Here is a 23,027-nt window from a genome sequence, read left to right as displayed (position 1 = left end):
ATACATCGCAAGCCGGGCACTTTTAAGGGAAAAAGTTTTTCTAACAAAACTTTTTCTTGACGGAATTGATTTTTTCAGTGTCTTTAAAGGGGTGGATTTAACATATGTATACATATATACTCATATTAAGTATTCCTGTACAGTCAGGCAGAGTACAATCAGTACATTCAAAGTTAATTGCCTATATGCCGGGTATTAAGCCACCCGGGTTGGAAATTAATTACTATGTCTGAAACTTGATTATGCATATGTACAACATGTGATAGATTTAGTTCGGAAAAGGTATTGAGGGTAACCGCCCTTCGGTGGGGTTTGATCCCACGACCCCAGTTCGCATGACAGGTGCTTTCCCTACTAAGCTACGAAGGACCTCCGTCGTCCACCGCAGCTTAGCGGGTACTGATGAAACCAAATTCCCAGCACCAGGTACCAGCCGATCTCTCGCAATACATTTTCAGAACTAACTCTCTCAAATGTATTTTTGTACACAATGTCAACCAAGTAGGATGAGTATTTAATATTGTCCGACTCCTACACACTTGCTTCATCAGCAACGGCGCTCAATGAAGTAGGGTTGTGTGAGGTTGTGCCAGTTTGGTCGTCAGATCCCAACACGACCACACAAGCGAAGAGAGATCGCCACTCGAGATCAGTACATTCAAAGTTAATTGCCTATATGCCGGGTATTAAGCCACCCGGAGTGGAAATTAATTACTATGTCTGAAACTTGATTATGCATATGTACAACATGTGATAGATTTAGTCCGGAAAAGGTATTGGAGGGTAACCGCCCCTTCGGTGGGGTTTGATCCCACGACCCCAGTTCGCATGACAGGTGCTTTCCCTACTAAGCTACGAAGGACCTCCGTCGTCCACCGCAGCTTAGCGGGTACTGATGAAACCAAATTCCCAGCACCAGGTACCAGCCGATCTCTCGCAATACATTTTCAGAACTAACTCTCTCAAATGTATTTTTGTACACATGTCAACCAAGTAGGATGAGTATTTAGTATTGTCCGGCTCCTACACACTTGCTTCATCAGCAACGGCGCTCAATGAAGTAGGGTTGTGTGAGGTTGTGCCAGTTTGGTCGTCAGATCCCTGGGTCGTCAGAGAACTGGGGTCGTGGGATCAAACCCCACCGAAGGGGCGGTTATCCTCCAATACCTTTTCCGAACTAAATCTATCACATGTTGTACATATGCATAATCAAGTTTCAGACAGAGTACAATGTTTTGGTCGTAACTGGTCGTAACTAAAGAAGCTAATAATGGAATATAATATTTTTTTGAAGATATAAACCCCTTTTTAATATTACTCTTAATTTAAAAACAAACTATATTTAGTGTTAAGAAAATTATGTTGAGCTTTTTAGTGGAATGTTTTCACCTGTCATAAGACGAGTTTAAACAATCCCATTGAATTCCACCACTTAATTGTATCTTGACAGATACGTATTTCGACCTCAACAGTAAGGCCGTCTTCAGTGTCTCGTACTTGACTCGACTTTACTTACTCGACTTATTTAGTGACTAAATTAGACAATGTATCATAAAAATAGATTTGCTTGGGGTTCTATAACGATGGCTTTCATTGGTTTAGTTTCAGATGAAAATACACTGAAAATAATTCCGACAAGAAAAAGTTTTTGTTAGAAAAACTTTTTTTCCTTAAGAGTGCCAAGCTTGCGATGTATGGACGGTTGGTAGGGAACATAATCACCTATCTTGAGACAAAATTTCATTTAAATAAAAAAGAGCATTTTTTCGCAAATCGACTTTAAAATTTTTAAACTGATTTTTTTCAGTGTAGGGCTCAATTTGGATTGTTTCCGATATTTTCACTAGAAATTTTGACTGATTTTGCGATGATCACCCATACAACACTTTTTTGTGGGATGCGTCGTTTTTCTATTATATCCATTTGAAAATATTAGCAAAAAAATTTCAGCTCTTTTCAAAGGATAGTCTAGATTAAATTTGGAAAAACATTTTTGTTTTCATTTCGGATCATCTGGTGATTTTTCATTTCTCATTTTTCATTTCTTACTTCTTACTTTTCACTCCTCACTTCGCACTTCTCACGTCTCACTTTTCACTTCTCACTGCTCACATCGGCCCATAGGGGAAAGAAATGGCAGAAATGACGCTTAACTTTTAAAAAGAACATATGTCACCTTTTTTTCATGAATTAGGAATTTGTGTACCGCAATCAAAAGCTATCCTATTGGTCTGTTGATCGCAATAAGGCTTGTTCGCGACAAAATCTGGACACATAACTTTAAAAATAAAAATAAACTGCTGTTGGTTTATTTCGGTACGTTTTTCACTTCAAATGGCTTCATTCCTTATCGATGCTTCGATGAATGCACGAAACTTGGTGACATTTGAATTTTCTAAGAAATAATATTGTCAGATTTTCTGGATATGATACACTGCGCGGCGTTTGTAATGTTCCCAAATGGGTACTTGCACAAAACTTCACGCGGCGAATGACTGTCGTAAGGTACGGCCGCGCCAAACGATACACCGCAATGCTATTCACCCATAAGAATCAAGTAAACGGGGTGCAAAAAGTGCGGCGGTACCTTTCATGAAGGGTTCGCCGCGTGCAATTTTGAGAAAATCTGGCAATACGTGCCGAATGATTTGACATCCTCAGTAGAATCTGTTTCGAGCTCGTATCCTTCTGGTGGCTCATAAAATCCGTTTTTGATCCACTCTCTGATGTTTTAGATATTGTCAAACAAGCATCGACATATTTTAAAACGCTTTGAGCAGTGTTCACATGAAAACAAAATGATTTTAGTCAGTTTCTGGATCGAGAGACCCGAATTTCAATGGCGACTGCACACAATTCTTTCCGAACCTACAATTTCTTCGACGCCATTATTCACTACGAACTTGTAACACTTATAAGAAATATATTTTCAGAAAGTACACACATACATTCATCAATCTACGAAATATTTCACTCGTTGATGTTCTATTTCAAAAGTTATACGTGTTTAAAGGTGTCCAGATTTTGTCGCGTACAAGCCTTATTAAAATTCATTCATGAAAATATGTTTCTTAGGTCATTTAGAAAAAATAAACTAGAATTTTCAGTGTATACATGAAATCTTAAAATAGGTACTTTTTAACTCATTAATGGGTTTCTATGTTTCTTAGTGAAGTTTTTTTTTTCTTCCGTGTAAGCTGTGTATTCTATGCTGTCAGTGTGCCGGTTTCGAATAAATTGTGTCTTGGGAGAACATAACCTAGAAAATCGATAGCTTATTTGTTACGAAATAATGATGTCTCATAACTCTTTGAATATTTACTATTTTTTGAGCCGTGCCATCATTATGAAATTCAATAGCGAACAAGAAGAAAACATTCCCCATCGAATGCAACTTGTTGTAGCAAAATCGATTCAGGTTTAGTACTAGAAAAATTGTCTAATGTTTCAATGTGCACACACATACGCACACACACACACACGGACACACACACGGACAGACAGACATTTGCTCAGTTTGTCGAGCTGAATCGAATGGTATATAATACTATGGGTCTACAAGCGCTCTATGAAAAGTACGTTTTGGGAGTGAAATGAAAGCCTTTCAGGTACAACTTTGTTGTACGAGAAAGGCAAAAACTTATACATCGCATTAGTCACATACATTCGGAAACTTATACTTTTCATTAACTTATGAATGTTATTAGCTTTCTGATATGGGATCATTCATTAGGTGGCATAATGAAGAGTATAAGTATTTTCGAATGGTTTTTTGCCATAACATATAAGGTTATTTTTTTACGTGTACCCTTGTCGTGGCACATCATTTCGAAATTGATGTCTGGTAAAATGAAGGGAAAAATGTCACTCATGGAACGAAGAAATATTTCAGCAAACATTACCTACACGTAAAAAAATAACCTTATATGTTTTGGCAAAAAACCATTCGAAAATACTTATACTCTTTATTATGCCACCTAATGAATGATCCCATACCAAAAAGCTAATAACATTTATAAGTTAATGAAAAGTATAAGTTTCGGAATGTATGTGACTAATGCGATGTATAAGGTTTTTCTTATACATATCATTAAGCGCCTGCTTTGGCAAAAAGGTATTAGAAATATTAATAATAAATAACATTAAATTTTTTTACGTGTACAAAGTAGAGCTCCCACTCAAAGGTGCGGGTATATATTCACGTTCTGCAATGATGCTGCCAAAGAGGTTCGTTTTACCGAATTCCAGGTCGCAAAATAAATCGAATGCGGGAAGGAATTATGGTGCGGTCTAATGACGATTTCTTGTGAGTAGTCTACAGAAAAAAAAAGTTTTTAATGACATTCATCATATTTCATATGTGCATGCTCACCGACACAACACGCTGTACGGTTGTTTATGAAAATTCATTGCTCTTACCTACACGTAAAAAAATAACCTTATATGTTATGGCAAAAAACCATTCGAAAATACTTATACTCTTCATTATGCCACCTAATAGCCTATTCAGATTGGGCTATTTATGACTTTGTTAAGTGAGAGGGTATCCAATTATTACGAGGTGTTCAGACTGCAGCAAGATAATATATCTTGACGTTTCCATGTTTCCTCATTTGCACGCTAATACAGGGTTGAACTCAAGGAGAGTTTTAAAATTTAATTTGCGAAATCAAGCATTTGTGTGGCGACAATCGAACATTTTTTTCTGAACAAAGTTTCTACGAAAAAAAAATTAAAAAAAAAATTTGAAAAGGGATTTTTGAAGAATATTTGAAGGATAATGAGCGAAGCAACATTCATTAGTTGGGTGCGTCGTTCTTCGGGCAATCAGACTATTCCTCAATTTATTTTTAAGTTTAAAAAGTATTTTGATTCTGTACTATGATCGAACGGAGATAGAAAAATTTAGATACTTTTGGGAATTCTCACAAATAAATAAAAAAAGGACGATTGGACCAATTTTCAAGAAATATTATCGAACTAAAATGTATTTCCACCAGTATCTCCATGTATGAAGGGCAACTCAGCAATTTATTTTTTTTCAAAAATGGAAACTGAACCATTGCGTTCTACTCGACAATCAATGATACAGCTTCTAACAAAATCGAATCGTGTGAATGTGATATAATTTAAACTGGATTTTGGATGAATTAATGCATTACCAATCCATGTTTTATTTAAGGTTATTCTACTTTATATATATACATCCCATTCAAATCGTACAGTTGTCCCACGTGAAAAATGTTGAAATCCAAAGTATATTAAGCCATTCAAGGAGCAGAATTGAAACAATTTATGAAATCATGTTTATTCATCAAATATATTCGTTTTACAACCATTCCTACGTTTTAAATTGTCTACCGCATTGGCCCTTGAACTTTGAAAATTTATTCGATTTGTTCTATTAAATCTAGGTTTAAGTTAAATACTTCATGTTAATTCTAGAGAGCATCTGTTTTTTAAACAATTCATGTTGAATAAGTGGAGAATAAATAATTATCATCATTATTTTTCATCATATAAAATGCTTTCCACAAAACCATCACAATCCGAGTTATTCTTCAGCGCTCAGAAGATTTCCATCTAACATGCATTCGACCCTGCTGCGACAGAAAGAGCATGACTGTCAACTACGAAATGAAAACAGAGAGAATTTTCTCTCTGGCAAAGAGAGCGTGACGCTTGTCAGTTTTGTTTTGTTGAATTTCTCCCTGCATTCCAGTTAGAACGAAAGCTCTCTCGTAATAATTGTTCGTAATAAATTCTTTTTAGTGGGTATCTTTTGACAGCGTAAAATGTATGGAATATTACGTAAATAATGACATCATAAAGCGTATTTACCCTGAAACGCCAATTATTATGTCATTAATGGCGTAATCTGAATAGGCTATAATGAATGATCCCATATCAGAAAGCTAATAACACAGAGAAACAGACGTCTCACTTAGAACAAAATGCAACCAAAATCATTGTCACGAAAACATTATCGCCCAATGCTAAATGCACTGTAGTTGGCAAGCGGAAATCAGGTGGCGGTAGTGAGCAAACGTCAAACTCAAGCAAAACCGATAGAAGCGCCATCGGTGGCCGATCGACCACCTACAATAAATTGAATCCACCGTTAAAAAGATGAACGATGGAAGATATGTAGAGTGAGACGTCTGTTTCTCTGTGCTAATAACATTCATAAGTTAATGAAAAGTATAATTTTCCGAATGTATGTGACTAATGCGATGTATAAGTTTTTTCTTATACATGTCATTAAGCGCCTGCTTTGGCAAAAAAGTATTAGAAATATTAATAATAAACAACATTAAATTTTATTACGTGTATTATAAAGCGTCCTAAAAATTGAAATTGTGATGAATCGGAGTTGCAGCTTGCTAGTTTTTCAGTACAGTAATTCAAACAAAATTAAAAAGTAAATGATAAAGATGCAATGATTCCTAAAATGATAATTGACTATGTTTTTGAAAGAAAGTATGTCAGGGGCTCATCTACATGAGACACTTTCATCAATAAAACAATATTCTAGCATCATCTAAATGACAATTAGGTTCAATCGTGCCGAAAATCATCCAATCTGATCAATCATACAAAAAGTGTACACTCTGAAATAAATAAATACCAAATAGGTTAAAAATCATACTAACTGGCTATTCGCCTGGTTGACCCCGGCTTAGATTAGATGCGGACTATACCGCAATAGTATAACTTGGATTTATAGGGAGTAATGTATAAGTTGACTTTAATCAACAGTAGTTTAACTTCATTTGGCTGGATTTTTTTGCTGGATTCTGCATTCAACAAATGTGTTGTTTTGATTATTCAATAATGGAAATAATAATATGATAAATAATATTAGTTTTTATTTCTCGTTCACATAATTTTATAACACGTCTTATAACTAAATTACGGCTCAGGCTCATAAATACCGTTTGGTGGGTTTCTCTTCTAAGCTCGCTCAAAATTACGTAGAATACGGAATTATCTGTCGCGTTGCGGTTGGATTTCATCATCGGTAGCATCCTGATTAATCCTGCCGCGGCATCATTGCTTATTTTATTCGTAGTCCAGGTAGTTTCAAGGAACCATTTATCCGTGTGCGTCGATTCTGGTTTTCGGAGGCGGCTTGATTGATCGACATGATCGATTCTCCGGCATTGCCTACAAAGCAATATTTCAAACTTATGTTCTGAACGCAAAAGAAGCGTGGACAGGAGAAATATTTGTTCGGCACAACTTACCTTTCACGCAAGTAATGCGCGTTTACCATCATCGCCATGCATTTTTAAATTTAAAATAAGGTTTAAATTTAAATTTAGTGAGCACTTATTTTACATGCTGGAAACGAACTGTCAAATCTGAATATACTAGAGAAAATACCTTCGCGCAAATCTTAACTAGTTTTATTTGTATGCTATGATAGTATAAAATTTAAACTGAGCAATGAATAAATCTCATTATTACTAAAATAGTATAGATTTTATCCTATAGATGGTTTCATTAATTTCTTAGTGTACGTTGCCAATTTTTATCCAACTGAATGATGAATCATTCTTTTTGTTTCGGATGCTTTCGTTCAGTGTAGATTTGGCTTCACTCTTTGCGCAACTCTATATTCTATATATATATTGCGACATTTACTCCTATTTAGACTAACCCTGAATAAATGATTATCACAGTCGAATCTCGCACACGATTTCGCAGTGCGTCAAGGTTACTGCACAGTAAGGTTATCTATTTTTTCCATACAATATTTATTTCGAAATACCTTTTTTTATTGGCTTTGCGTCTGTAAGTCAGCAAATTCGATAGTCAACATTAATCGTCATTCATCATCGTCTCAAAGCGTTTGACAGTGCGAAGTTCGAAAACGGGGTGGGAAGGATTATCACAGAAAGCTAAACAATTGTGAAAAGAGCAATATTCTATATATTCTATTATATCTATATATAGACTCTGGCTGGTGCTACCCAGCAAGACCAACAAAACATCTATCAAAAATGATTCAATATCTGTCAAAAATAATCTTGCTCTGCGAGCAGGGTTATTTGCAAATTTTTGAACTGTCATTTTTAAGTTTAATTTGATTTTAATTCTCGAGTCAGACCAAAGCCTGAGAATAATCTCGACTAACAGGAGGGCAGGGATATGGTGCGGCACGAAACTTTTGCGTGCAGCACGCGTTGTTAGGAGCGAGCCCTTTCAGGCTGTGAACCATTCCACCGATTCGTTTAACTTTTAGTTAAAATTTGACAGTTCGATGGTTATTTCGCCGTGGTTAAAAATAACCCTGCTCCGGAGCATGGTTAGATTTGACAGTTCAATAGTTAAACTTTGTTCGCGAGAAAATTGGTGCCAAATCCATTTCGTTCCGAATAACTATCAATCTGTCAAAACTCAAATGGGTCGACTTCGGAGTAAAATTTTAACCACGATGGGAAAATAACCATCGAAGTGTCAAATTTTAACTAAAAGTTAAACGAATAGACGAATCCAAGTAAAAATAAGAAGAAGACACACGACGGTGTTAACTTTGACAGATCCTACAGCGCAGCATAGGAAGATCATTTTAAAATGCTTATAATAAATTCTAGACAAATTGTAATTAAAATCTGATTGATGTACGATACGGAAAAAGTTCTCAGGTACTTATTTGGAAGCTTATCTCATTTTTTGTATATTTTCCAAAAATGTATCTATCATAAACTTCGGAACTTTTTCCGTATCATACATCAATCAGATTTTAATTACAAGAATTTATTATAGAATTTATTATAAGCATTTTAAAATGATCTTCATATGCTGTGCTGTAGGATCTGTCAAAGTTAACACCGTCGTGTGTCTTCTTCTTATTTTTACTTGGATTCGTCTATCGGTGGAATGGTTCACAGCCTCAGATCGAGAGAGGCGAGTAAGGCCCGATGCCCACGTAGCGTCTTTTCAACGCTGTGTGCACACCGCGTTAAAAGGACGCATGTGTGCATCGGGAAAAAGCGGTAACGCAGCGTCGCCGCACCGCTGCACACCAGCGTTTTTTCAATGCCACGTGCACGCAGGGTTGAAAAAACGCTACGTGGGCATCGGCCCTAAAGTAGACCGATTCATAACCGACGAAAACCGACTAATCGGGGGAAAAGTCGGTATATTATAGGATATTTATGGGGGTCGGTTTGACTTTGACAGTTTTATAGCAAACTTTTTCAGTCATGTCGCCGTTGCTGAAATGAAAACAAGCAAATTTTGATGCAGAAAAATATATTTTAAGGTTTTCTTGGAAAGATATAGCAGATATTTGTGTTTTTGTCGATCGTGAACGGAGCTGCAAAATGCAGAAACCTGCCTCCCGTCGGATTTGCTTCATTCCGGGATGCCCGTCCCAAGTTGGGCAAGTAATCTTTCTGAGCGCCTATAAATCGGACGGCCTGCAGCGTTGGTGGAGCGAATCCGCTTGGTCAAAACAAAGGAAAAACTCGACTATTCCCAAGAACACACGGGTCTGTGAGAAACATTTTGAGGAGAAGTACATCGATCGCAGCTACAAAATGCCACGGTTGTTTCCTGACGCTTGGCCAACGCTCAATTTGATTGAGCCAACATCGGAGGAACTGTCGAAGTACAGAATCGATGGGAGAGGACGACCGCCGCGGGAAGTTAAGCTGGAATTTAATCCAAAAGCGTTTTGTCGCTTATGTGGTAGGAAAGAGAAACGATCGCTGGAACTCCAGTTGGATCACTTGAAGGACGGGGAGGGAGTGTTAAAGTTCTGCATGGGGCAGTATTATCAGAGAGAAGATCTCCCGCGTGGAGTTTGCCTGACCTGTATGGAATCCGCAGAATCGTTTGTTGACTTTGTTAAAACCTGTGAAGAGGCACAGCAAAAATTGGATGCCATATTCAGTTCTGATGAAGCGCTGAAAATGGAGCCGCATTGTGAGCTATTGGAGAGTATGAACTGGAAGGAAGAGAAAATAGAGGAGTCAATGGAAGAAATGCCGGAAGAACAGTATCAAACCGAATATCTTATAGAAATAGTAGAAGATCCAGAAAATAAGATACCGGAAGTTAAGTCTGAAGAAGTTACAGACATTCGTGAGGAGAATGAAAACGATTTTTCTGCTATGGATGATGGTCCGGATCAAAACTCCGATTCCTCACATCAGGATGAAGATTTTGATGATAACGAGGACATAAGAAAATCACCAAATTACGATATTCGTTCTAGTAGTAGTTCTTTCAGCAATTCGGACACGGACTCCGACGATGAACCTCTTGCTAAGAAAAAACAACCCAAGAAAAGGTGCGGCCCAAAGCCCAGACAGACAATCAAAATACGAGAAGATCTTGGAACACTGGATGTTGTTGATGAGTTTCCAGTTATGAAGAAAAAGGAAAAGAAGAAGCCAACGCCCGCTCAGCGTCAGGAACGGAAAGGGCGTAAATCCTCAACCGGTCCAGGAGAAACCAGTAGAATTTGTCCGATATGCGGCAAAACTCTGGTTCATAAGGGAAATTTTACTTCACATCTGAAAATACACAGCGAGAAGAAAGACTACGTCTGTAACATCTGTGGCAAGCAGTACTACATTCGGAGAGAGCTGCAGATGCACATCGAGTCATTGCACGAGAAGAAAACTTTCGTTTGCAACATCTGCGGAATTAAATGCGCCTGGCGGAAGGGACTGCAGCGACACATGAAGAACAAACATTCCGACGAGAGTTCGCTGAAGCATAAGTGTACGTACTGCGGAAAAGCGTTCCTGCTACCGAATCAACTGCGGTTGCACGTGATGAAGCATACAGGGGATCGAATTACCTGTGAGATTTGTGGAGCAGGATACAGGTAGGTTTGTTTTATTTGTATAAGGTACATTTGATTTATATGCTAATTTACGTATAAGATGATGTAGGATGCATGACAGCTTTATCAGGGAGTTTTTTAAGATCAAATATTTCAAAACTCGACCACAAAATGAATGTACAAATATTCCTTCATTTGCCAGGTTCAACTACATGCTGACGCAGCACAAAATACGCGAGCATGGCATGGAGTTCAAGGGCGTTAAACTGTACAAACCCAGTGGTAGATCACGCAAGACCGCACCCATCAAACCGGAAGTGGATGTTACTGCTCTAGCAGTAGATTCTATCGCTCCCCAGGTAACTGCCAGCACTCCAATTCACGGCCTTGAACCGAGTTCAGTTCACTCTGTCGGTCACGTATCTTCTCATGTGCTTGAACCCAGCCACGATTCAATCCATTCCTCCGAATCGTCTCAATCACATCCAATTCAGCAGCAACATCACCAACAGCAGCCTCTGCATTATCAACATCCGATCGCTGCGGCCCATTCGGAACGCGTACATTATCCACCGGGTTTCGTTTATCCGGGGGGTGGACCGCTGACCATGATGCTTCCCCCTGGCGGATATCATGAATAGAGACAGGGTCAGTGAGAAAATAGTGAGTATAAGACTTTTCTCGATTTATTTGCTAATAAAACTTTCATACGCGTTAAAGTAGGCAAAACGAATACAGTTTAATGAATGAAAATTTGAGAACTTGGCCGTGAGGAATGTAGATGTTAGAATGTAAAATTACGTCCGATTCTATTTCATGAGACCTTATTGGGTTCGCTTTCTTTTATCAGGCAACGCTTGGCGCGCTTTCTGTGCTGCTTAAGGACCTCATTGTTTCTGGAAAAAGAAATTTAGAAATATGTTAGACGTTATCTGTTAGTCACTACGGCTGAGGTATGATTGGGACGACATTTAGGTGACAGTGACGACTGTAATTTTGACGTAGAACTACGTCTGTCTTTTCTATATTGGGGTACACTTTACGATTGCAAAAAATCGAAAAACTTCACGAAAATATGATAGACTATCCTCCACGTAAAAACCGACTCCAGTGTGTTACAATATTTAGGTATGATAATATTTACTGTTGAAAACTTGCTAACAGTTTAGCAATCGGTTTCGGTGAATCAGTCAATCTCGTAAGTGCAACGCAAGCTTCTTCTTCCATAGCACTACATTTCAACTGTAACTTGGCCTGCTTCTCAACTTAGCAATCTATTAGCATTTCTTTGGTTATAAATTGAAAGCTTTCTATGCCCGTCATTCTATTAGTATGTATCTTTTGTGGCAAATACAATGAATACACTATGCCCAGAGAGTCGAGAATGTTTCCCGTCCGGATCGAGAATCGATCTCGCCATCTCCGGATTCTGCGCTTTTAGCTTGTGCAGTTCGGTTCTGCTAACTTACACGCGCGTTTTCTCTTGAAAACCTGGAGGCGTTTGATGGCAGCTTCTCGCTTACGTCTATTGATATCAATAGAAGGGCTCGGAATCTCCTTTTTTCTGCTGCAGTGGATGCGTTCTGGGAAACTTTCGTCGGCCCTTTTTTGCTGATTCCTAGATCTGCCGGATTAAACGCAAAGTCCGACGTGAAGGAATAATAATTAGTATAAATAAACTGTCAAACTTTTTTGTCGCTTCTGACGTCCTCCATAGGATGACCACCGAACGCCGTTCTGTGATGGGCCACCGGGGTTTTAGACTGACTTAGGGGCGGGTGCTTAGTCTCTGTTCCAGTTTGCGTCGGTGATGGTTGCAGCGGTGCACTATCAGCCAGTGTTGTGCTGAATCATTCTAATACGATAATTATTGGAATTATCATTTGATAACTTCTTAGATGTGAAAAGTGAGTGAGTTGTAATCGGCGATAACTTTTCAAATTTTGGAATCGATTTATAAAAAAACACAATAATAATATGTGATGCCTCCGTGAAATCCTCCGGGATTCCTAAGAATCCTCCGGGATTCCTAAGAATCCTCCGGGATTCCTAAGAATCCTCCGGGATTCCTTAGAATCCTCCGGGATTCCTAAGAATCCTCCGGGATTCCTAAGAATCCTCCGGGATTCCTAAGAATCCTCCGGGATTCCTAAGAATCCTCCGGGATTCCTTAGAATCCTCCGGGATTCCTTAGAATCCTCCGGGATTCCTTAGAATCCTCCGGGATTCCTTAGAATCCTCCGGGATTCCTTAGAATCCTCCGAGTTCCTTAGGATCCTCCGGGATTCCTTAGAATCCTCCGGGATTCCTTAGAATCCTCCGGGATTCCTTAGAATCCTCCGGGATTCCTTAGAATCCTCCGGGATTCCTTAGAATCCTCCGATTCCTTAGAATCCTCCGGGATTCCTTAGAATCCTCCGGGATTCCTTAGAATCCTCCGGGATTCCTTAGAATCCTCCGGGATTCCTTAGAATCCTCCGGGATTCCTTAGAATCCTCCGGGATTCCTTAGAATCCTCCGGGATTCCTTAGAATCCTCCGGGATTCCTTAGAATCCTCCGGGATTCCTTAGAATCCTCCGGGATTCCTTAGAATCCGATTCCTTAGAATCCTCCTGAGTTCCTGAATCCTCTCCGGGACTTCTTAGAATCCTCCGGGATTCCTTAGAATCCTCCGGGATTCCTTAGAATCCTCCGGGATTCCTTAGAATCCTCCGGGATTCCTTAGAATCCTCCGGGATTCCTTAGAATCCTCCGGGATTCCTTAGAATCCTCCGGGATTCCTTAGAATCCTCCGGGATTCCTTAGAATCCTCCGGGATTCCATAGAATCCTCCGGGATTCCTTAGAATCCTCCGGGATTCCTTAGAATCCTCCGGGATTCCTTAGAATCCTCCGGGATTCCTTAGAATCCTCCGGGATTCCTTAGAATCCTCCGGGATTCCTTAGAATCCTCCGGGATTCCTTAGAATCCTCCGGGATTCCTTAGAATCCTCCGGGATTCCTTAGAATCCTCCGGGATTCCTTAGAATCCTCCGGGATTCCTTAGAATCCTCCGGGATTCCTTAGAATCCTCCGGGATTCCTTAGAATCCTCCGGGATTCCTTAGAATCCTCCGGGATTCCTTAGAATCCTCCGGGATTCCTTAGAATCCTCCGGGATTCCTTAGAATCCTCCGATTCCTTAGAATCCTCCGGGATTCCTTAGAATCCTCCGGGATTCCTTAGAATCCTCCGGGATTCCTTAGAATCCTCCGGGATTCCTTAGAATCCTCCGGGATTCCTTAGAATCCTCGATTCCTTAGAACTCCTTCCTTAGAACTCCGCGATTCCTTTAGAATCCTCCGCGTGATTCCTTAGAATCCTCCGCGATTCCTTAGAATCCTCCGCGATTCCTTAGAATCCTCCGCGATTCCTTAGAATCCTCCGCGATTCCTTAGAATCCTCCGCGATTCCTTAGAATCCTCCGCGATTCCTTAGAATCCTCCGCGATTCCTTAGAATCCTCCGCGATTCCTTAGAATCCTCCATGATTCCTTAGAATCCTCCGCGATTCCTTAGAATCCTCCGCGATTCCTTAGAATCCTCCGCGATTCCTTAGAATCCTCCGCGATTCCTTAGAATCCTCCGCGATTCCTTAGAATCCTCCGCGATTCCTTAGAATCCTCCGGGATTCCTTAGAATCCTCCGATTCCTTAGAATCCTCCGGGATTCCTTAGAACCCTCCGGGATTCCCTCGAATCCTCCGGGATTCCTTAGAATCCTCCGGGATTCCTTAGAATCCTCCGGGATTCCTTAGAATCCTCCGGGATTCCTTAGAATCCTCCGGGATTCCTTAGAATCCTCCGGGATTCCTTAGAATCCTCCGGGATTCCTTAGAATCCTCCGCGATTCCTTAGAATCCTCCGCGATTCCTTAGAATCCTCCGCGATTCCTTAGAATCCTCCGCGATTCCTTAGAATCCTCCGCGATTCCTAAGAATCCTCCGGGATTCCTTAGAATCCTCCGGGATTCCTTAGAATCCTCCGGGATTCCTTAGAATCCTCCGGGATTCCTTAGAATCCTCCGCGATTCCTTAGAATCCTCCGCGATTCCTTAGAATCCTCCGCGATTCCTTAGAATCCTCCGCGATTCCTTAGAATCCTCCATGATTCCTTAGAATCCTCCGCGATTCCTTAGAATCCTCCGCGATTCCTTAGAATCCTCCGCGATTCCTTAGAATCCTCCGCGATTCCTTAGAATCCTCCGCGATTCCTTAGAATCCTCCGCGATTCCTTAGAATCCTCCGCGATTCCTTAGAATCCTCCGCGATTCCTTAGAATCCTCCGCGATTCCTTAGAATCCTCCGCGATTCCTTAGAATCCTCCGCGATTCCTTAGAATCCTCGCGATTCCTTAGAATCCTCCGCGATTCCTTAGAATCCTCCGCGATTCCTTAGAATCCTCCGCGATTCCTTAGAATCCTCCGCGATTCCTTAGAATCCTCCGCGATTCCTTAGAATCCTCCGCGATTCCTTAGAATCCTCCGCGATTCCTTAGAATCCTCCATGATTCCTTAGAATCCTCCGCGATTCCTTAGAATCCTCCGCGATTCCTTAGAATCCTCCGCGATTCCTTAGAATCCTCCGCGATTCCTTAGAATCCTCCGCGATTCCTTAGAATCCTCCGCGATTCCTTAGAATCCTCCGCGATTCCTTAGAATCCTCCGCGATTCCTTAGAATCCTCCGCGATTCCTTAGAATCCTCCGCGATTCCTTAGAATCCTCCATGATTCCTTAGAATCCTCCGGGATTCCTTAGAATCCTCCGCGATTCCTTAGAATCCTCCGCGATTCCTTAGAATCCTCCGCGATTCCTTAGAATCCTCCGCGATTCCTTAGAATCCTCCGCGATTCCTTAGAATCCTCCGGGATTCCTTAGAATCCTCCGGGATTCCTTAGAATCCTCCGGGATTCCTTAGAATCCTCCGGGATTCCTTAGAATCCTCCGGGATTCCTTAGAATCCTCCGGGATTCCTTAGAATCCTCCGGGATTCCTTAGAATCCTCCGGGATTCCTTAGAATCCTCCGGGATTTTTGAACGCGGAAATTTTAAAATGAAAATGTCACCAAAAACTCATTGTTTCCGGATTTTTACGAATCCACGCAGGTTTCTCCAGAATCCATCCAGAGCCTATCTATCCACATGCACCCGGATTCCCAAAACCCACAAAGACTCTCAGGAGATTCAATCGTATTTCTAAAAAGCGGATTGTAGTTTCATTAGAACAACCGAATTCACAGAAATTTACCAGAGCCCAAAAAACCCCACAAATTCATAGAAATTTTAAAAATAAATTGATTAGTCGAATTCTCATGCATCACTCCTCCCGAAAGTACCCACGGACGACTCTTAATCGGATTCCCATAAATACCATTTTGTTTAGTTTAAGAATACACTAAAATGTCCATGACCCGGAATCACTGAAATTAAAATAATTCCAAAAAAGTAAAGCACCCGCATAAACAAATCATGCCATATAGTCCCCGAAGGACGAATACCACTGAATGAAAATTTTCCCCCCCCCTACCAGAAGCAACCAAGTCAAATACGAAGTCATTCGTCAATCGTTTGCCTACATGCGTCGGATTTTATTATCAAGGTATCATCCGATTTGGGCGAAAACAAAATAAAAATGATAGTTAATTACTGATGAAAAAGCATTATCTGTAAATAAATTATGGCCGCTTCTAACAGATAAGCCTTACATCAGACAGCGTGGATAGTTTGCAAATTTAACACTTATGCTCTTCAAAGTTAATCACACAAACGTGCGATTTTTTTAAACAATTTACGCCCTGGTTAAAAAATAACCAATTTTTCTATCAGCTGATCCATTGTTTTTTGAACCTCACTTCTGCACGGCATTAGTGGCATGCATGGTGTTTACAAACGATCGCACCACGTGCAAGCAACGAACGCCCGAACAGGTAGGGTTGCCAACCAACATTTTGAAGCAAACATCGCGATGAAAATTGCTGTTCGATGATTTTTCTTAATTATTTTAAATTGAAAATTACGGGTAAACTACAAACCATACAATGTTCCACCAAAGGACATTTTGGAAGCAAAGAAGCATAAGAATGTTTTGTAGAAGAATTTTTTTCATAATATCGAATGTATTGATGAAAAAATCACTAAATTATAAGAAAAAAGCACGTTATTTTTGACACTTTTTCGAAAGTTTGCATAATTACTGTACTTAAAACCACTTTTATCAACATAAGGTCAACGAAGCTAAAAAAGCTTAGACTTTAAGCTTTCGTTCTGTGTGCTGACTGAGATTATACGATCAATGGTTAATGAGATAGAGGTTGGTAAAGTTGACCAAAAATTAAAACATAGAATTTTGAATAACTCACTTAGCAGTGATTTCCGACCCTATGTTCCATGGGCACTTTTTCATGTTTTGGGGTCCCCAAGCTGCCCCCAAAATATGCACACTCAGGAAACAAACACCCTGTATACCGACTTATCCGACTTCGACAAGCTGAACCACTCTATCGCTCCAAAGGCTTGGAATATGTGGTTCTTTCTTAGAATGCACATCCGACGATTTCCCGGCTTAATCGGGAATACCATAAGGAAGCCACCTAGGACCGCTGATTTTCTTATTATACTTCAATGACGTGAACTTCATAATTAAATGTCCAAGGCTTTCATACGCTTACGATTTGAAGATGTTCCTCCGGATCAACTCGATAAACGATTGTCGCTTTTTGCAGAATCAACTACTATTATTTTCTGGCTGGTGTTCCGCATCAACTGAATAGTGGTCAACCCGATAAAATGCTAAAACTAAATAAAATGTCGCCATAAAATGCTACTTGACGCCACGATCGAACGGAGGACGCAGGTGAATGATTTGGAGGTTATCCTCGACTCCCAACTTACGTACAAGCTGCACATCTTATATGTCGTGGACAACGCTTCCAGAGCGTTAGGATGATTAGGATTTATTTTTCGCACTACAAAGTCCTTGTACTCCTCGCTGGTACGTTCTATACTGGAATACGGCTCCGCGGTTCCGACAGAATCGAGTCGGTGCAATGCCGATTCCTACGTTTCGCACTACGTAAACTTCCATGGAGGGATCCACAACGTCTTCCAAGCTATGAATCGCGATGTCAGTTGCTACATTTGGAACCGCTTCGACACCGTAGGGAGACAACTCGAGCTCTTCTAGTTGCTGACATCTTGCAAGGCCGAATTGACTATAGCTCTATCCTGGATCAAATTAGCATCAACGTCCGTCCCAGAGCACTCTGAATCGGCGCAATTCTAAGAATGCCTTTCAGCCGAACTAACTACATCATGCATGGTGCTATCAGCTGGTTGCAGAGAAACTTCAATCGTGTCTCAGCCTTGTTCGACTTTAACATTCCCCGACAAACGCTGCGCCGCCGTTTCTACCAGTTCTTTTTAGCACAGTAGACTATGTGAAGACTGATATGTTTTTGGAAATTGTTTTAAAATGTATAACTTTTAGTTTTGCTTTATAGTTTTTTTATCACACCATTATTGAGACAAATTAGTCTATTGATGTAGCAACAATAAATAAATAAATGAAAATGCTTGAAGCACTCGAACTTTTTGCTTGTTTCTTATGGAAGCAAAATGTAAACAAGTCGAATTGGTACCGCTTTTGACGGTATGAATGGAAACGTCTTCGCCGATCTCTTACTCTAGTATTTCTAGTATAAACAACTGGTGACCAACGATTGCTTGATGTTCCCGGCAGCCACGTGGTCCTTGATGAAATGATGCTCGATATCGATGTGTTTAATTCGCTTTGATTCAGCATTCTTGGCCAGTCCTATGCACCCTCTATTATCTTCATCAATTAGAATAGGTTCCGTCGGGGCCTTGCAGTTGAGGTCTCCCAGAAGTCCAGCTAACCATATTGTTTCAGACACAGCTGCGATCAGCGCAACATATTCGGCTTCGCTTGACGACATGTACATGCTCAAGATCCTGTTAATCCAAAAACTTTATATTCAATTGGGCATTCCACATATCATCGCATTCCACTGCATCTTCAACTTCTCCATAATCAGTGTCATCTTCGATCAAGACTTGCTCATCAGGCAGTAGAGTTTCATTTTGCACATCGTTATCGGACAGCTCGGTTTGCTCTTCCCCCTCTTCCTCGTAGACTTTTTATTAGGGAATGTCCATAAACCACGTAGACCGAAATTTCACATTTTTAACCCCCCTCCCCCATAATAGACTTTCATAGACTTTTCCGAAACCATCACCATTCATCACCAGTCCAACTTTCGAATTGACTGGATCTGTTGAGAATCGTATCCTGGCTGTTACATCTGGCTCTCCGCATGACACCTTCTAGCGCAATATTGAACAACAGGCATGAAAGTCCACCACCTTGTCTAAGTCCCCAGTGCGATTCGAACAAACTTTCGATTCGCTCGAAATCTTCACACAGTTTCGCACACCATCCACCGTTGCGTTTCCTCCTTACCGGGGCGGGAATCGAACCCACACTCCATAGCACATGCGTCTAGACGATTGACGTCGCTAACCGAACGGCCATGTAGCCCACCAAATATGCTTTTCTCGTTTACGAAAATCTCCCTAAAAAAATTATAAAAAAAATCAAGGTACGAGCATAAATATAATTTGTTCACTAATAATGCTAAATTTCCGTAAGCAATAAGGAATAAATAAGCACGTTTAAAAGCAAAATTTGCAAGAATAATTTTTTTTATTGCTTTTTATTGATTATTTTGTGGAAAATTTTATTTCTTTTATGAAAAAAAAAATGTGGAAAATTGTTTACTTCATTATTTATTGCTAATATTGATATATTTATTTTCCTTATTTGGATTTCTTTATGGAAAATTCTTCTTTTATAATTGCAATTTTTGCTTTCAAAAGTGCCCATCTATTTTAGCAAAACTAGACGAATCTTTTTGATCTTGCTCGGGTTGTGTCATGTCAATCTATTAGTTGATTGCAGCGTCACACTCTAGATCGATTTTAGTTCGAGCCAAATGGTTCTCTTCAGTACTCATAAAAACGCAGTATTTATTCAACTTTCCCAGCGAAATGTTTTTACTTTTTATGCATAGGGGGAATGACGGCTTTGGCAGGTTTTGTCCTATTATTGTCAGGGTTTTTTTTTATGACTGATTATGCTCAAATTTGGCCTAAACATTCTTTGCATATCAAAGAATATTGTGGCCAAATTTCATAAAATTCGGTCGACAAAAACCCCCTGCCAATAATAGAACAAAACCTGCCAAAGCCGTCTTTTCCCCTATATAAACACAGCTGACCCCAAGAAAAATCGATCAGTGAGCAAATTTTGAAAATCGGTCCAACGTCCAACCATTCGTGAGTTATATTGCCTCAAAGGAAATGCAAACTAATTTTTATATATAGAAAGAAAGAAAAATAAGGAGATACCTAATTGTTTATTGGAAATTTTGCATTATTTTTGGAAATTTTATATTTCTTTATTGCTCATACCCTGATTTCTTTATTGGCAATTTCCTATTTTATATGGAAAATTTCTAATTCTTCATGAAAATGTAATTTTGCTGCCATTTATGATGCATCACCGAGACAGCATGATTTATCTTGAATTTTTGTTATAGTAGCTGATCTGTTGTGTGATGTTAGACCAGAATGGACTATTCCTTTGTTTTTGACATCAAATTACGCTTACCTGAATCGCATTCCACATATCGGGCAGTGTGCGTCACACTTATGTTCTTGGCTTGTGTGGGCTTTGAGCTCGTCCGGCGTTGGAAACGATTTTCTGCACTGCAAACACTTGATGGATTCGATGATCCAGCCTCCCAGCAGCACATTCGGTTTAACATCCATTTGTTCACGTTCACTAACGTGCTTCCGGTTATGTATAACAAGCTCCGTTTGTTTGTTAAATTGCTGCAAACATATTTTGCATGTAAATTTTTCACTTTGATTGATGGAAATGTTTATGTTTGCGATCGGTTCCTTGCTGCGACGCGATTTCTTCGCAGGTGGATAATATCGTCTCTTAAATTCACGTTCGTAAGTTTCATCGCCACTGAATGTAGAACTGCCTGTGACTATTTTCTCCATTGGTTCTGTTTTCACTAAAACTAGAGCGGGTTGTGGTGTGTCTTCTTTATCGGAACTGGGTGCTTCTACCACGATTTCTGTGGGTTTTTCCGCTGGGACTTCTAAGGGGTTTATAATGTTCTCTTCAGCGAGGTTTTTTGTAGGTTCTAATGGCAGGAGTTCAGTAGAATCTTCTACAAGGTTTTCGGTGTGCTCCTCAGTAAGAAGTTCTACTGTTTCTTCACCAACATGGGCAATTTCAACCATATCAACGTCTCCAGTGATTAATTCCCCCGAATTTTCAAAATTCTGCTGTGAGTTCAGAGTATGTTCGGAGGAAGAAGACTCATGTACAACTTCCGTATGGTTAACCTTAAATGACAAACAAATTATGGAATTAGACAATAAAGCAAGAAATAATGTTCTAGGAAATTTACTTACTTCATGTTCCACATAGTGATACACTCTATTCCATGGTTCAACTTTCCGACTATCTTTGCCAGTATAGCGTTGTTGTAACTTTAACTGAGCGTTCCAGCAGGTTTCGGCGAATTCTCCGATGAATCGCACCATATTTGCACATCCATCACAAACAGTAACCGGTAGCAGCTGATGCATTGAGTCGTGCAGCTCGAGACACATCTCCAGTACTGGTTTCAGACGTTGAATAGCTTGCAACTCAGGAACGGTGTGCTGCATATAATACTTAATCGTTAGACCGCACATTCGACAGTGATTATTGGACACCAGAGTAGATTTTCTGATAACTGGTTTGCTCTGATTCTTCGGATTAGCACCGGGTATCAGTGTTGCCCGTGTTTTGCTTGAATCGCGTATTATAAAAGCTTCGTCGAAATGTAACTCACAAACGCCCTCACCCTGCATCTGATTGCCTTGATGGGTTAAGCCAAGTGCCTGGTTCCAAAGCTTAGCGGCTTCCTCGCAGTCCGGGAATTCAAATATCGTATATTTATCAACGTATGATGTATTGCAACCTGGTACAGCACAGAAAGGAGGCGACTCAAGCTCCTGCCTACGAATTACAAAATAGGACATTCAGGTAAATATGCGAATTACGGATTGTGGTTAACAAGATAGTTAACTAAATCTCATTCATTGGATAATACATAATACAGAACATCTCTTAAAGAACTGGGAATATTTAAAAGTAGGAATGTCAAATTTATTGTTATTTCCACAACATGAAATAAGGTGTAACGGTGTATGGACATGGACACGGAAACTATTGAACCGACCGGCGTCAAAATTTGTATGCAAAGGTTTTTGGTACCGGGAAAGGTTCTTAAGATGGGTCGAGACCCCTTCCTTTTCTGGAAAGGGAGGCTCCCATACACATCAAACAGAAATTTCTTAGTAACTCGAGAATTAGGTTCGTCGGGTATGATAGTGAATTATAATTTCATATTGTTAAAATTATGCCAAATGACAATTAGAGCAGTATCAAGAGATGAGCCAGTCTAGGGCTGAAAATCTCTAATAAAAACATAAAAAAATTAGATCAGCCAACAATCAGGCCAAATAACCTACTATAACAATTTGAACATATAGTTTGAGAAGAATTTGTCCTTTGCGCCTAATGTTAACCCCTCTTTAGAAGCCTACAAAGTATCACCTGAACATGCTTGCCTTATGAATCGTTGATAGCATTGCTTAAGTTGATCACTTGATGATGCTGCTACCGGATCAGCGACGTTGCCATCTAGGAATTCCACCAGTCCTGTGATGTTCAACGCTGGCAGGGGTATATTTGCGGCACTGAAAGCTCGAACCAACTCGACTCTAGATGACGGATGTTGCGTAGAATGGTGATCCGAGTCGTTACCGGCGTTTGCAATTCCATCTTCCGCAGGAAGTCCGTTAATCATTTCTTGATTGTCCGACGTCGCCACGTTTGTATAAATTTCGGTTGTTCCTGGATTTAAGTTTGAAGGTGTATCCATTTTTATTACCGATCGCGTAAACAACAAAACTTGTTGCAGTGCCAGTGTTGGTTTCGGATGGTTCTTGATATCTTTACACGGTAACCAGAATATACTCTTTTAGGACTATAAAGTACGCATAATGCTGGAAAAGTGGAACTACGCATAAAAGGAGTATAT

At 40.0% G+C, this 23,027-nt stretch overlaps 2 protein-coding genes across 3 annotated transcripts; one reads left to right on the top strand and one right to left on the bottom strand.

Moving 5' to 3' along the window:
* The first annotated feature begins 9,202 nt into the window (after positions 1 to 9,202).
* LOC134205007 (zinc finger and SCAN domain-containing protein 21-like) lies at positions 9,203 to 11,533 on the top strand. The gene is made up of 2 exons (XM_062679859.1): positions 9,203 to 10,846; positions 11,007 to 11,533. The coding sequence occupies exons 1-2, from the start codon at positions 9,333 to 9,335 to the stop codon at positions 11,443 to 11,445; spliced, it is 1,953 nt and encodes a 650-aa protein (XP_062535843.1). The 5' UTR covers positions 9,203 to 9,332; the 3' UTR covers positions 11,446 to 11,533.
* Positions 11,473 to 22,944, bottom strand: LOC134205008 (uncharacterized). Of its 2 annotated transcripts, none has more exons than XM_062679860.1 (4): positions 22,555 to 22,944; positions 21,349 to 21,940; positions 20,528 to 21,279; positions 11,473 to 11,700 (listed from the first exon to the last, which is right to left on the bottom strand). In XM_062679860.1, the coding sequence occupies exons 1-4, from the start codon at positions 22,866 to 22,868 to the stop codon at positions 11,619 to 11,621; spliced, it is 1,740 nt and encodes a 579-aa protein (XP_062535844.1). In that variant the 5' UTR covers positions 22,869 to 22,944; the 3' UTR covers positions 11,473 to 11,618. The 2 variants fall into 2 exon arrangements, with proteins under 2 accessions (XP_062535844.1, XP_062535845.1); XM_062679861.1 differs by having other exon boundaries at positions 22,541 to 22,680.
* Between the last annotated feature and the right edge of the window lie 83 nt (positions 22,945 to 23,027).

This window comes from Armigeres subalbatus, chromosome 1 (genome assembly GCF_024139115.2).
Source record: "Armigeres subalbatus isolate Guangzhou_Male chromosome 1, GZ_Asu_2, whole genome shotgun sequence".
Lineage (NCBI taxonomy): Eukaryota > Metazoa > Arthropoda > Insecta > Diptera > Culicidae > Armigeres > Armigeres subalbatus.
Note: the sequence above shows the minus strand (reverse complement) of the source record. Positions and strands in the feature narration are given on the sequence as shown.